General features: G+C 46.4%; 7 protein-coding genes across 7 annotated transcripts; 3 read left to right on the top strand and 4 right to left on the bottom strand.

Moving 5' to 3' along the window:
• Nucleotides 1-13: 13 nt before the first annotated feature.
• On the top strand, nt 14-996 carry POJ06DRAFT_255006 (uncharacterized protein). Its single transcript, XM_056187842.1, has 5 exons — nt 14-114; nt 167-233; nt 287-346; nt 406-729; nt 790-996. Exons 1-5 carry the CDS (start codon nt 47-49, stop codon nt 817-819), a joined length of 549 nt encoding a protein of 182 aa, XP_056043410.1. The 5' UTR covers nt 14-46; the 3' UTR covers nt 820-996.
• A 970-nt stretch (nt 997-1,966) lies between these two features.
• On the bottom strand, nt 1,967-2,911 carry POJ06DRAFT_255000 (DNA-directed RNA polymerase). The gene is made up of 5 exons (XM_056187841.1): nt 2,831-2,911; nt 2,556-2,773; nt 2,403-2,500; nt 2,274-2,350; nt 1,967-2,223 (listed from the first exon to the last, which is right to left on the bottom strand). Exons 2-5 carry the CDS (start codon nt 2,685-2,687, stop codon nt 2,099-2,101), a joined length of 432 nt encoding a protein of 143 aa, XP_056043409.1. The 5' UTR covers nt 2,688-2,773; nt 2,831-2,911; the 3' UTR covers nt 1,967-2,098.
• A 374-nt stretch (nt 2,912-3,285) lies between these two features.
• POJ06DRAFT_276265 (uncharacterized protein) lies at nt 3,286-4,035 on the bottom strand (the record flags this gene model as incomplete). The annotated part of the gene is made up of 2 exons (XM_056189677.1): nt 3,818-4,035; nt 3,286-3,747 (listed from the first exon to the last, which is right to left on the bottom strand). Exons 1-2 carry the CDS (start codon nt 3,950-3,952, stop codon nt 3,286-3,288), a joined length of 597 nt encoding a protein of 198 aa, XP_056043408.1. The 5' UTR covers nt 3,953-4,035.
• A 1,182-nt stretch (nt 4,036-5,217) lies between these two features.
• POJ06DRAFT_254990 (Nin one binding Zn-ribbon like-domain-containing protein) lies at nt 5,218-7,137 on the top strand. The gene is made up of 2 exons (XM_056187840.1): nt 5,218-5,512; nt 5,559-7,137. The coding sequence occupies exons 1-2, from the start codon at nt 5,302-5,304 to the stop codon at nt 6,935-6,937; spliced, it is 1,590 nt and encodes a 529-aa protein (XP_056043407.1). The 5' UTR covers nt 5,218-5,301; the 3' UTR covers nt 6,938-7,137.
• Nucleotides 7,138-7,344: 207 nt separating this feature from the next.
• On the bottom strand, nt 7,345-7,686 carry POJ06DRAFT_254988 (H/ACA ribonucleoprotein complex, subunit Nop10). Its single transcript, XM_056187839.1, has one exon. The coding sequence runs from the start codon at nt 7,631-7,633 to the stop codon at nt 7,448-7,450; it is 186 nt and encodes a 61-aa protein (XP_056043406.1). The 5' UTR covers nt 7,634-7,686; the 3' UTR covers nt 7,345-7,447.
• A 134-nt stretch (nt 7,687-7,820) lies between these two features.
• On the top strand, nt 7,821-10,909 carry POJ06DRAFT_254984 (terpenoid cyclases/protein prenyltransferase alpha-alpha toroid). Its single transcript, XM_056187838.1, is given in 8 exon segments — nt 7,821-8,394; nt 8,461-8,827; nt 8,878-8,974; nt 9,030-10,278; nt 10,332-10,528; nt 10,587-10,780; nt 10,794-10,795; nt 10,835-10,909. 6 exon segments carry the CDS (start codon nt 8,206-8,208, stop codon nt 10,675-10,677), a joined length of 2,190 nt encoding a protein of 729 aa, XP_056043405.1. The 5' UTR covers nt 7,821-8,205; the 3' UTR covers nt 10,678-10,780; nt 10,794-10,795; nt 10,835-10,909.
• On the bottom strand, nt 10,904-12,392 carry POJ06DRAFT_276262 (glycosyl hydrolases family 18-domain-containing protein; the record flags this gene model as incomplete). Its single annotated transcript, XM_056189676.1, has 2 exons — nt 11,637-12,392; nt 10,904-11,583 (listed from the first exon to the last, which is right to left on the bottom strand). Exons 1-2 carry the CDS (start codon nt 12,235-12,237, stop codon nt 10,904-10,906), a joined length of 1,281 nt encoding a protein of 426 aa, XP_056043404.1. The 5' UTR covers nt 12,238-12,392.
• Between the last annotated feature and the right edge of the window lie 168 nt (nt 12,393-12,560).

The following is a 12,560-nucleotide window of genomic DNA, read 5'->3' as shown; positions in this document are numbered from 1 at the left end:
TAAACCTCTAAGGTAGTAACTAACATTTCGATGCATTAACAGATCTATGCTATATAATATGTCAACGCCATCTTGGTTATTATCTTATACTAAGCCTAGTTTGGCTGTCGTGAAGTACGTAGTGATGTATTTGCCAATCGTATCTGACTAATAGAACAATGAACAGGAAGTCCACTGCTGTGTATCCCGATCCACCTTCTTTCAATAAGGATATTATTCTTAACACGAAAGCTGTACGCGAAAGTTTGATAGAGTTATGGGAATTAACGACCTAACTGTATACTAGAAGCATGGAAAGGAAATTGTAGGACCGACCTCCGAGGAACGAGATACGCTCAAAGTGAAGGTAATATGAATAAATTTTGGTGGTAGTACAATATTTAATCGATTGTCCTGATATTATAGAAAGCATGGGAAATTGCCCTTGCCCCTTCGAAATCACTTCCTATGAATGCAATTATGAGTTACTTCTCTGGTTCCTCACTACAGATATTCTCGCTCACTATGACATTCATGTTGTTCTCCAACCCCGCGAAAGCAATTGCCAATGTCGGACCTACATTCGCGCGATATGAAAGCGAAAGCACATTTTCCAGAATTTTGCAGGCGAAGCTGGTGTTTATCGTGTTACAACTAGCGACTGTAGCTGTCGGGTTGTGGAAGATGGGCAGTATGGGCGTATTGCCTACTAAACGGAGTGACTGGCTAGCTTGGGAAAGTGAGACACCGGTACGTTCATTGGCGATCTGGGTCAGCTGTGGGATTGTGTATGCTGACGACTATAATTAGGTATTGGAGAGAGGTGTTTTTGTGTCGTAGTTCGCAGTTGTTTTGAGAGTTGTCGTTGTTGGGCATTTGCATTAGGGATGTAATTTGTATATAGTTGTGTAAACCTGTCACTATTTTCGTACCATTTCTTTCCATGGCAGCCAAGTAAATGCATCTCGGGTAGACTAAATATGCCGCATTGGTGACATTAGTTTATCGGTCCTTCGCGGCTCGTGGCGAGGCAAATCAAAAGATACAGTCAGGGACCGTGGGCTTCGTAGCGCCAAGCCCCCCACATACTTTAAGGCCGCATTGATTGTTCACCAAGATCGGACGCTGTAGATTCAATAACTATTAACCACGACAGAGAGACTGGGCCCCCATACAGACAGCAAACTCGTTTAATTGGCAGATCGACAGAGCGAGCCAATTAACCAGGAATCACTATAACTTTGACGGCATTACAGATCTAGTATTAGATCACAGGAAACGACAAAATGAGCAGTAACCAAAGTACAGGACGAATCTTGTATGATCTGATTCAGATTCAGTTGCTGGACCATATTTATTGACCAGTTTGACTTACAGAAAAGGGTTTGCGATCGCAGCGGCAGCCACTGTCGGCACATACATCGTTGTCAAGCTGTAAGATTCGTTTTTGATGGTGATATCACTGCATAGTTGCGTGGTCACTAATGCCTGAGTCGCGCTACAGACAATTAAACGAACGACGACGGCAACGATATGAAGACATGAAGAATCGAGGTCAGTGCGGAGAGCTAAGCGCAAGCTTAGGACATCTATTGCTAATACAATAATAGTGCCTGGTCATGATTACCAGAAAATAGCCGAAGTTGAACGCCACAACGACGGAGCTGCCAATCCCTCGTCTGAGGAAGCGAATGATCCATCATTTGGGCGGCAACGACGGTCATGACGTGATATCCGATACGATTGCTATCCTCAGTACATTATATACGATACGATTTCTATCCTCAGTTTCTCGACCGATGCAGGGCTCTTCTGAGATGTTCATTGGCACGGATAGGGAATAAAGGGAATTTGAGCAATTCTGCTTGAATATTCTCGGCAAGAATACTATCACGGTGGTGCCTAGGGACATCATGTACGTGCAATTCTAGTCAGCAATCTGTATGTTCTGGATCTCCAGCAAAGTAACTTTGGTTAACAAAATCCATTGGCGCTCTATCGAAAGTATCGTACAAATACGTTAAAAATGTCAAACCACAAATTAACGCCAGTCTTAAAATATCCCAATGATTTCGTTCATTATGCCAAACCTTAAATCCAACGATTCAACATCTGCCCATTAAGGCTCAACCGTAGAATAATCTCCCGCCTCAACCTCCTTTCGAAATTCGCTCTCAATATGGTCGCATAGATCCATAAGATCGTCTAACCCTTTCTCAAGTGCCTGAATAGCGGTAATATCTCCTGTATTGATATTAGCAGTGGCAAAGTCAGATAGCCACAAAGATCCATACCGTAAGTTTGAATTCGGATATTCACGGCAGCCTCTGAAGGATGAGGGATAGAATAACCGCAAAACTCAACATCAGGGCTATTTGACCCACGTTAGAAATTATTGCGTGTACATATAATCCTGCACATACTTCTTCATGATCATATATCGCAGCGCATTACCAATCGTGTGATCCTCCTTTAAGATCCTGAAGGAGGCCGCAGTACCGTCTTCGGAGGCGCCAGGGAGCTATACTTTAGTTAGTATAATTCTGTCCAAATTACACTTACTTCGGCGCTCATACAATCTGGATCTTATTGGGATCAATCTCTCCATCAAATTCAAACTCGCCGCCAGTCATTTCTTCGTCTACAACTTCCTCCTTCGCCTGAGACGATCCGGTGGCCTCATTTAATTCATTAGCTGCTGACGGCATAATGCACTGATTCTGTGTTATCGAATCTATGTGATGACTCCAAAATAGAGGCAGAACTTTTTTTTTCAGCTGCCCTTGTAAAAGACCTATAGCACGAGAAGGTTAGGGTTATCCAATTTAGCCGTCAGGAAATGCACACTTACTTGTATTAGGCGGCCGACCAGACATACAAAGTGAGCAAGAAATACAACAAAAATGTCTGGTGGTTACACCCTGCCATGGGTCACAAGCAACAACGGCCAGCTCCAAGAAGCTGGCCTCTCATATGTATATATGTATATATACATAATATATAGACAAACAGGAACATAATAGTGATCGAGAAAATTCTACACCAGACATACAAAGTTAGCAAGAAATACAACAAAAATGTCTGGTGGTTACGCCCTGCCGTGGGTCACAAGTAACAACGGCCAGCTCCAAGAAACTGGCCTCTCATATGTATGTATATATTCATATACATATACATAGACAAATAACAGGAATATAATGGTGATAGAGAAAATTCTAACACCGTTCCTTATCCCCCGTGCCCACAGTCGAGTACGCGTCCCCGGAACTGGTAGTGTCCAAGTGGCTTGGATCTCGCCATCCTTGGTTAGCCTTGCTCCAGGGCGAATGAGCGCACTCGAATTAGAGAGGATCTCAGTCCGTCAGGACTCCCCTCATGCCCCCAGATGAGAACGTATTGCCGGACCAGTTGTGCTACCGCGGCTTGGATCTCACCGTATTGGTCAGCTGGATCCAGGCTGTCCTCGCCCACATTCGAGTACGCGTCCCCGAACTGGTAGTGACCAAGTGGCTTGGATCTCGCCATCCTTGGACTCACCTTGCTCGAGGCGATCAGCATATCGAATCCCCCGTGCCCATACTTTATCCCCCGTACCCATAGTCGAGTACGCATCGCCCGAACTGGCGAGCGAATCAGCGTACTCGTATTGCCCCCAGTAGAGGACGAACTGCTAGAACCGGCAGTGTACCAAGTGGCTTGCCTCTGGCCACTCAGACTCACCCCGGGTTCCATGCTGTCCTCTTGCCCACACTTGAGAACACTGTCTGCCTACATCAATGTTAGCCAAATGACCAGGTTGTAGGAATTCTGAAGTATACTCGCTATCTCAGCCAGTTACTAAGACGATGACGACGAAGGGGGCAGCAGCAGCGGGAAAGATGGCCGTATTTACAACCAGACGAGAAGCACAGAACCTGCGCCCACGACCATCCGATCTGGCCGACTCCAGAGTCTTGGCAAGCGCCGTCAGCATTCGAATTAATTAATTAATTTATTGTCTACGGCGCGAATCCACGTCCGAGCGCGATCGTGTTACACTGAATTGGAGTACAGAGACGTCTTGCAGCCGGCAGTGTCGGATTCCTGATCCGCAATGACGCGAACAACCGCTCACTATTGGCAAAACCCTCTAGAGGAGGAAAAAACGCTGTCTCCAGGATTCCATATCAGCTGGGCCACTGTGGACGTTTAGTGTTTCGCGAATTGTGGATGAGACAGGGACGCGTTGTTGACGCGTCGCGGAAACGCTGCGACGGACGCGTCGGCGAGCGCGCAACAGCATCCGATCTGTGTAACGCCAGAGTCTTGGCAAGACAGTCATCGGCTCGAATGTGAAATATTAATTAATTGCATGAAGCCGAGCCGACACGTGAACTAAATAATTAAACAAAATCACGAGGAACTGCCAGCCCGATAATTGCTGGTCTATACACTCCACAGCGAAGTCCAATTCCTGGCACAGCACTCGCAAACCAGACTTCTGTATTATTACAGGAAGAACACGACGCGTGTTTGCGACGCGTTACATTGTTAGATTTGCATCCTGTTCCGGACTCAACGCTTGAGCCGCAACTCGCGATGCGCTCGGACAGGCAATTTCGAATAAACAAATCACTCAATTCTCAGCGCGCGTAAATGAGACAACAAGACTGAACGTGACAATAATGCTACCAAGCTCGGCGCCTATTAAGCCGAGCAGCACAAATCAGACAGACTAAACAAATCACCCATCCTGCCGTCTCTATCAATAAGATTGGAATAGTCCCGCTTGAGGATATCAAATACTCCTAGCGAGCGCCTCTTTGTTCAGATTTCTCATCGGCATGCAGGGAGACCGGCAGAAGGAAGTCTGACGTGGTTGTCCGTGTAGAGGGTAGCAAAGAGTCATCTTCCAATATGCTACAAGAAGTGCGGGAGATAGGGCTTCTAGGAGTGTGCCCCATCATAATAATTGATCTGTAGGACCCCAAGACGCGTCGTTGTGGTTGAAGAACGCGTCAGCTGTGTTTTTGTTTTCTCTTACACCAGGCAAGGTGTTGGTACTCTGTGCGCATCCGGCCGACGGCTTAATTCGACATCAGAGTTTAGGGTATGGCTGTTGTAAAACGGCACCAGCCCCAACGTTTTCACAACGTCCAAATCCGACGTTTCAGCTGCGGCGTTGATTTACCCTGCCGTTGACGTCTGAGCCGCACCAAATTTTGAACGTATCCAGCTGACATCTGTCCTGCTGTTCGCTCATGTTTATCGGTTTAGAAAGTTGATTGGTCCTGTCGATTAGCATCACAAGGGTATTGCAAACCGAGTGGTCATTAGATTGTCATGATGACTTTGGCCAAAGTCTCCTGTCTAATTTTGGACGCCGGTCCCCTCATCACAAACGGCTACTCAACGCTCTCCGGCCTGGCGGACGAATTTTTCACCACACCGTCAGTGTATAACGAGATCCGGGATGAGCAGGCTCGCCAGAGCTTGTTACTATGGGGAGATAAATTAGGTATAAGGCAGCCGTCCCTGGAGAATATCAGATTAGGTGAGTATGGTTCTTAAATTAGTAGTATCTTCTAACATGTGTTCAGTGTCTGAATTTGCTAAGAAAACCGGTGATTATTCGGTATTGAGTGCTGCGGATTTGCAGGTTCTGGCCCTGACCTACGAATTGGAATGCGAGAAAAATAATGGCGACTGGAGACTACGAAAGGTTCCAGGCCAAAGTCGAATCAATGGACCACGTCCCTCGGCCACGGACCACAAGCCCGATGATGAGAACCAAATAGAGGAGCTCGTCCAGAAAATGCATGGTACGAGTATTGAATCGGAAAAGGCTGTTGAGGATAAGCCGTGTGATAGCTCCGCAGTTGCATATACTGAGCCCAACGATCCGTCTCAAACACTTGACGAGCCAGTGTCCACCATCTCTGATGACAACTCTCTAACTCCTAATGACGACGACGGTTGGAGTACGATTGCACGAAAGGCGAGAACCGGAAAGAAGTACAACAAGGGTCGGAAACAGCAACCATTTCCGAAGAATATATCACATACGCCGCAAGTGCTGCCTGTTATCAAGGACAAAGGAGTCGCTGAGACTCATCCCGAGACGGTTGCTCAAGCCAGCAAGGGGTCAGAGCAAATTGACTGGCAAGTACCTGAGGCAGCTTTAAATGACTCTGTCACACCTGATGATTCAGTGTCTGTTGCTCAAGTTGACGAGCGCTCTTCGGGAGAAGTTCAGCCGATGGTGAACGATGAGGATGAGGACGAAGATGATGAAGTCGGCTGGATCACACCTGAAAATCTCCAACATCAGCAGATCCTGGACGGTATCTTTGATAGTCCAAACGATAGTAAAGCTACTTCTCAGCAGGCTAAGAAACTAAAAGTGGGCATGGCGAGCGGTGACTTCGCTATGCAAAATGTGGCAATGCAGATTGGCCTCAACGTCATAAATCCACAGTCTGGCCGTCAGATCCGCAAAATTCGAAGCTGGATGCTGCGATGTCATGCTTGCTTCTTCCTTACTCCTCCATCTACGGGCGATAAACCTAAGCAGTTCTGTCCTCGATGCGGCGGAGCGACGCTGCTACGATGTACCGTCACTACGTCAGCGGCGACTGGGCAATTGCAGATTCATCTGAAAAAGAACTTCCAATGGTCACATAGAGGCAATCGATATAGTTTGCCCAATCCGCAAAGTAAAAAGAATAGAAAGAATGGCGGCGAGGGAATGGAGGAGATTTTGTTACGAGAAGATCAAAAAGAGTATCTCAAAGCAGTAAAGAATGACGCCTGGCGAAAGCGCCATAACGAGAAATCGCTAGAAGCGTGGATTGGGGGTGGCGGGACCGATGCTTTGGGATCGCCTTTTTCAAGTGGATCTTATAAACGAGAATACACCAAGACTGGAGTAAGAGTCGGTAAAGGCAGATATGTCAACGAAAGGCGCCGGAAGCAGTAAATGAGGTTCATTGTTTCATATATTTTGACTTACATAAAAGTTTGGCGTTACAACAGGGACTATCATTCTTGGATTGTTATCGGAAATTCTATGCACGTTATCCTTGATCCGATAATCTGATACTTGCCTATACACGCCGAATACAGGCCGTAGCGATAGCTACTTTGTAAGAAAGCTTCACAATGGTCAACAGAAGACGATTTCGTATAACAATAATTTATTTGTTCAATACTACCAATTCACACCGCAACATATACCTTGAACGTTTTGCCACCTATTCGAACCGCACTGAATCTTATAGTGGCTAAGCAACAATTTCCGATTTCTTATATACAAAAATTTCCCTACTTAACACTCTAACCCCTCCCACTTATCGTACACTCATCGAGTATGTGCTGAATTTAGCCATCAAGTTAAACTTTTTGCTCAGCTAAATATGAACACAGTTAGCTTCTATAAGGCATAAACCATCCAGATTCCAAGGATTATTCATCACGTCAAAACAATTAACTACTTACGTTGTTGAGTTAACAGCAATCCGAAACGTTTCTTGAGAGTAACACGTTGTCGGGAATACTTGTCATCCGGAGAGAAACGAGCTGGATGCGCGGACTTGGTGATCACGCCCGTAGCAGTAGTCTTCTTAAGAGTATATACTCTCTTGCCGTCAGGGCCTTCCGTGTACATCAAATGCATTTCGACGGAAGTTCAAATTTGTTGTAAATATTAATGTACTGGCTCTGATCTCCATTTAGAGCAGAAATAAAAATTTCAGCGAGACCTTGTAAGTCCGGGTAACTCAAATTGAAAATTGGGGCTAGGGTTTTCCTCAAATTTGACAGCTCCGCATTGGGCTAGTCTCAAATTCCGAACTACTTCTGGGAACCGAGGCGTGGGGATCGTATTCGGCTTCGAGATCGGGTTCGCTGTCCGCCTCATTATCCGGGTAAACTAACGAGCCTGTAGTTATTGGTTTGGATTTCTAACGTGTTTTTCATTAATATACCCTATTGTCAAGGTTAAGTGTCTGAAATATCGTTGTCTCAAGTCGTAATCGCACCGAGTGGCATCCGAATATTACCCACATCTCGCTGTTGGAGCTAACGCCCAGGCTACACCATACGCTAGCCCAGGCGTACGTGCAGTATTCATCGACGACCCCTTATAATTGTCGACTGCGCTCCATCTTAGCCTCTCACGGCTCAGGATCCTCTCAGATACTACTCTATCCTTATATCAGTCAGTAGCGCAGTCCACAAAGCGCAGATATGTCGCGTCCAGCATTGACCAGACCATTCCGCTCTGACCGTGTCGACTTGCCACGTACGGAACCCCAGAGATGGAAACTCAGAACCGACAAAGTTGGCCGTCTCAATTGGGTCTATATCCGAGATGACGACGAACTTAGGAGACATCCGCAGACGCCATACGAGAAATATGTTCTTGGTTTAGAAACTGTATGCGTTTGCCTAGGCTCTTACCTAGCGTCGATGAAGCGTATGCTAACTATGTTAAATGTTTAGGGTCTCCCAGAACTCCCGAAAGCGGAAACGCCTTATGATGCTGCGTTGAATGGCCTGCGATTTTTCAAGGAGCTCCAACTTGATGAGGGACTGTGGGCATGTCGATACGGCGGTCCCATGTTTCTTTTGATAGGCGTCGTTGCTGCTCATTATGTGACACGGACGCCAATCAGAGAGGAATGGAAGATAGAAATTATTCGCTATCTTACCAACACGGCACATCCTCTCGACGGAGGCTGGGGACTCCATTCTGAGGACAAGAGTACCGTCTTTGGAACAGCTTGCAATTATGTTGTAATCCGCTTGTTGGGTATGCCCGCTGACCACCCCGTCGCGGTTGCAGCTAGAGTAACTCTGCACAAGTTTGGTATGCACAGCTATTGTTGATTTATATGGAGTTGGTTAACATTGGCACAGGTGGTGCAGTCGGATGTCCTCAATGGGGCAAGCTCTTCCTGTCCGTTCTTAACCTTTATGAGTGGGATGGGGTCAACCCCATTCCTCCGGATATTTGGTATAATGAATCATTGGCATTACGATTTAATTCGTGCGTGCTAATGCTGCTTCAGGGTCCTGCCAGATTGGCTTCCGTTCCATCCAAGCAAATGGTGGATTCACTGTCGCCAAGTGTATCTTCCTATGGGCTACCTTTACTCAGAGAAAGTGAAAGCTCCGTTAGACCCGCTGTTGGAGTCCCTGCGGTCGGAAATATATACCAGTCCATATGATACGATAGACTTCTCGAAGCACAGGAATAATATCTCTGAGATTGACATTTATTACCCTCATACAACAATTTTGGACTTTGTCAATTCCGCGATGGTGATGTGGGAGAAATTTATCCGACCGGACTGGCTAAAGCAAAAAGCGAGAGAAGTAGTGCTTGACTTGATTCACAAGGAGAATCATAATACCGACTATTTGTGTGTTGGTCCTATTAACAATGCGCTCAACGCGATTGTAATTTACTGCGAGGAAGGCGCTAATTCAAAGAATTTCCTCCGTCATAAGGAACGTTTTGCGGATTTTATGTACATGAGCGAGGAGGGTATGCTCATGATGGGCACGAATGGTGTTCAATGCTGGGATACTAGCTTTGCGCTGCAGACAATTTGCACCATTGGGGCGGGCGACATGCCGGAGTTCCAAGAGACCGTGAAGAAGGGTCTCAAGTTCTTGGATAATTCGCAGTTTACCGAGAACTGTGTTGCGGGAAGCTATCGTGACAATCGTTTGGGCTGCTGGCCGTTCTCCACAAAGGACCAGGGCTACACAGTTAGCGATTGCACTTCTGAAGCCATGAAAGCCGTTTTGATGGTTCAGAAGTTACCGTACATCGAGACTCTAGTTTCAGACGAACGCATCTACCCAGCGATTGACGTACTGTTAAGTCTGCAGAATCGGGCTAACTTCGCGCCTGGAAGTTTTGCGTCATACGAAAAGATTCGCGGCACGCCATTGCTCGAGCTCATCAACCCCGCGGAGGTCTTTGGAAATATTATGGTTGAGTATCCTTACGTGGAATGCTCAGATTCTGTCGTTATCGGTCTGTCATATTTCAGAGATCACTCCTCATATCGACGTGATGAGGTAGTTCGAGCAATAAACGACGCCGTCGCTTACATAAAGTCCGAGCAGGATGTAAACGGCGGTTGGTATGGATCATGGGGTATTTGTTTTACATATGCGGCCATGTTTGCTATTGAGGCCTTGTCATATCAGGGCGAAGTGTATTCAAACAGTGAGGTTGTCCGAAGAGGTTGCCATTTCTTGGTCAAGCGTCAAGAGGCCGACGGTGGGTGGGGTGAGAGCTACCGCGTAAGTTTATTGACCACCTCACACGGTTTTAACAAATAATAACATGATTTCAGTCGTGTGAAACGCTTACTTATGTTCCTCACGAGCAGACTCAGGTAGTCAACACCGCTTGGGCTTGCCTTGCGCTGATGTTGGCAGAGTACCCTGACGTGGACGTTATTAAGCGCGGTATCCGCCTAATAATGAGCCGACAACACGCAAATGGTGAATGGAAGCAGGAAGGCATTGAGGGAGTCTTTAACCGGAGCTGGTAAGTGATTAGCTCCTCGGATATTTTTGTCCTTTTTTGTTGCTAATGAGCCGTATAGCATGATTGAGTATCCAAATTACAAATTTTATTTCCCCATAAAGGCACTGGGAATATTTGCCAGAAAGTATTCAAATACTCCGCTTTTTTAATGTGAATGCACGTGTATTTTGTGTATAGTGCTGCATGAAGGAATGGGTGTTTTTGGCTTGGGACGTGACTCTGCAGTAGAATTAACTACTCTCTCACAAAAAATGTTAGTGGTTGTATTTACAGATCTGAACGGACATTAACTACATTCAAAACTAGTACTAAATGCGACTTTTCCCATCCTTACTTAGTATCGAATATTTGTCTAAACCAGGCTAATAACACAATTTATGAAGCAACGCCTAATGCACGTGCGGCAAAGTTTATCAAAGATAGCCTAGATCCAAGTAAATCGCCCGTTCCCTGCCAGAAATATACACCCCCAAGGTCCAACGACGTAACAAACGATGTCTTTGCATAGACGCTCTGAACGTTGTCAAATGTGTACCATATGTTATCAGACTCGTTATATATGCTCGCTCCTACTAATTCCGCATCGTAGTAGACTTCGGTTCCGGATGAGCCAATCCCCAAATCATTGTATTGGATCTGAATACCACCCGGTGACATCGCGGAATGACTCCAAGTCATATCTGGCCCGTTGACGCCCGGAAACCCTTGGGCGTAGAGTGGGATACCCAACACCAGCTTGCCGGCTGGTACAGTGCTATTCTTGAGGCAGTACGATACTGCATTGGATCCACTATCGCCATTCATTGTAGACGAATAGAGCTGTCCGTGATATCCACTGGTTCCGTTCCACGGACCATAATAGTCATACGCCATAATATTAAATTGGTCGACATTGGATATGCATTCTGGAACGTCAATGGCTCGAAGAGCCCATTCTGCGCCTGTGTATGCTGCAGTAAGCGTGTAATGGCCGGCGGGGAACGTCGATCGTAGCGTCCTCAAGAGTTGCAGATAATAGTCACCTTCTTGCTTGGTTGCTGGCGTTTCCCAATCAACTGCCGACAAATTAGTCCTGTCAGTGGTCAATGAACAGCAAGGCAAGGCATACCATCTACTCCATCAAATGAATACTGATCTAACAAGTCCTTTAGTTCCTGCGCAAACCTTGCTCGCCTGTTGTAGTCACTTGCAACAGTCGTAAAATTGGCGCTACCGCTCCCACCGCCAACACTCACAAGCAATTTCAACTCAGGCTTGTACCTGTCACGCATATTTCGTAGTGCTGTCAGGCATTTCTTCGATGAAAGATATGTTGAACCAGTCTTTCCAGCCGTCTCAGGCTCAGTCAGATAGATACTGCCGTCTTTATTTAAGCCAACGAAACTATAATAAATGTGAGTCAGATTCGCTACCGGTAGTTCAGTAGGCGGTCTGATGTTGCAAGCCCAGTCGGGGTAGTAGATGGAGTTGGTGTAGTTTCTCTTCGCCCTTGAGCTTGACGCCGTAGCCACAGGTAGTTGAGCTGATGAAGTGATTGTAGCAGCCGGCGAATTGGTTGGTTCGTTCGCCGTGAAGGCTTCGTATGGCGCGAGTGATATCGAGACGTTTGCGACGCTCCTGAGGCCGCTGATACATTGGCTGCTCTTTTCATCCGGCTGTTGTATCTTATGCCTGCTCTTCGACATTGAGAAATCCAATGGCACATACATTTTGGCCTGTTGGCACTAAAGATGAGTCTGGAGAGTATAGCAGCATCTGGGGCAGAATTTGTAGATAATATGTTCAAACAATGGTAAGCCATAAGTATCCGTGGACAAGCCCAGCCTCCTCGGAATCCGAGGCTGGGAAAGAATGGAGGTTACCGAATGCAAGACATAGACAGGACATCGGCCCCTGAATCATGTTCCAATTGTCTCGACCTCTGACAACGGAGCTTGACGGACCCCTGAAGTTTAAGCCCCACGGGGCCGCAGCCTCATAGTGGAAAAGTATTTCAACATTCATTGATTATCTGGCGAGCTATGTACTTATT

This window comes from Lipomyces tetrasporus (genome assembly GCF_029532465.1).
Source record: "Lipomyces tetrasporus strain NRRL Y-64009 chromosome Unknown POJ06scaffold_6, whole genome shotgun sequence".
In the NCBI taxonomy this organism is placed as follows: Eukaryota; Fungi; Ascomycota; class Lipomycetes; order Lipomycetales; family Lipomycetaceae; genus Lipomyces; species Lipomyces tetrasporus.
Note: the sequence above shows the minus strand (reverse complement) of the source record. Positions and strands in the feature narration are given on the sequence as shown.

What these genes read in the sequence shown, in the direction of transcription:
- POJ06DRAFT_254990 (XM_056187840.1), top strand. Translation starts at nt 5,302, where the DNA reads ATGATGACTTTGGCCAAAGTCTCCTGTCTAATTTTGGACGCCGGTCCC. An exon ending in CCTGGAGAATATCAGATTAG is followed by an intron (nt 5,513 to 5,558) that starts GTGAGTATGGTT and finishes ACATGTGTTCAG; the next exon opens with TGTCTGAATTTGCTAAGAAA.
- POJ06DRAFT_255006 (XM_056187842.1), top strand. Translation starts at nt 47, where the DNA reads ATGCTATATAATATGTCAACGCCATCTTGGTTATTATCTTATACTAAG. An exon ending in TTATTCTTAACACGAAAGCT is followed by an intron (nt 234 to 286) that starts GTACGCGAAAGT and finishes ACTGTATACTAG; the next exon opens with AAGCATGGAAAGGAAATTGT. An exon ending in CTTGGGAAAGTGAGACACCG is followed by an intron (nt 730 to 789) that starts GTACGTTCATTG and finishes GACTATAATTAG; the next exon opens with GTATTGGAGAGAGGTGTTTT.
- POJ06DRAFT_254988 (XM_056187839.1), bottom strand. Translation starts at nt 7,633, where the DNA reads ATGCATTTGATGTACACGGAAGGCCCTGACGGCAAGAGAGTATATACT.
- POJ06DRAFT_255000 (XM_056187841.1), bottom strand. Translation starts at nt 2,687, where the DNA reads ATGCCGTCAGCAGCTAATGAATTAAATGAGGCCACCGGATCGTCTCAG. An exon ending in ATCCCAATAAGATCCAGATT is followed by an intron (nt 2,501 to 2,555) that starts GTATGAGCGCCG and finishes ACTAAAGTATAG; the next exon opens with CTCCCTGGCGCCTCCGAAGA. An exon ending in TATCCGAATTCAAACTTACG is followed by an intron (nt 2,224 to 2,273) that starts GTATGGATCTTT and finishes ATATCAATACAG; the next exon opens with GAGATATTACCGCTATTCAG.
- POJ06DRAFT_254984 (XM_056187838.1), top strand. Translation starts at nt 8,206, where the DNA reads ATGTCGCGTCCAGCATTGACCAGACCATTCCGCTCTGACCGTGTCGAC. An exon ending in GGTGGGGTGAGAGCTACCGC is followed by an intron (nt 10,279 to 10,331) that starts GTAAGTTTATTG and finishes ACATGATTTCAG; the next exon opens with TCGTGTGAAACGCTTACTTA. An exon ending in GGAGTCTTTAACCGGAGCTG is followed by an intron (nt 10,529 to 10,586) that starts GTAAGTGATTAG and finishes TGAGCCGTATAG; the next exon opens with CATGATTGAGTATCCAAATT.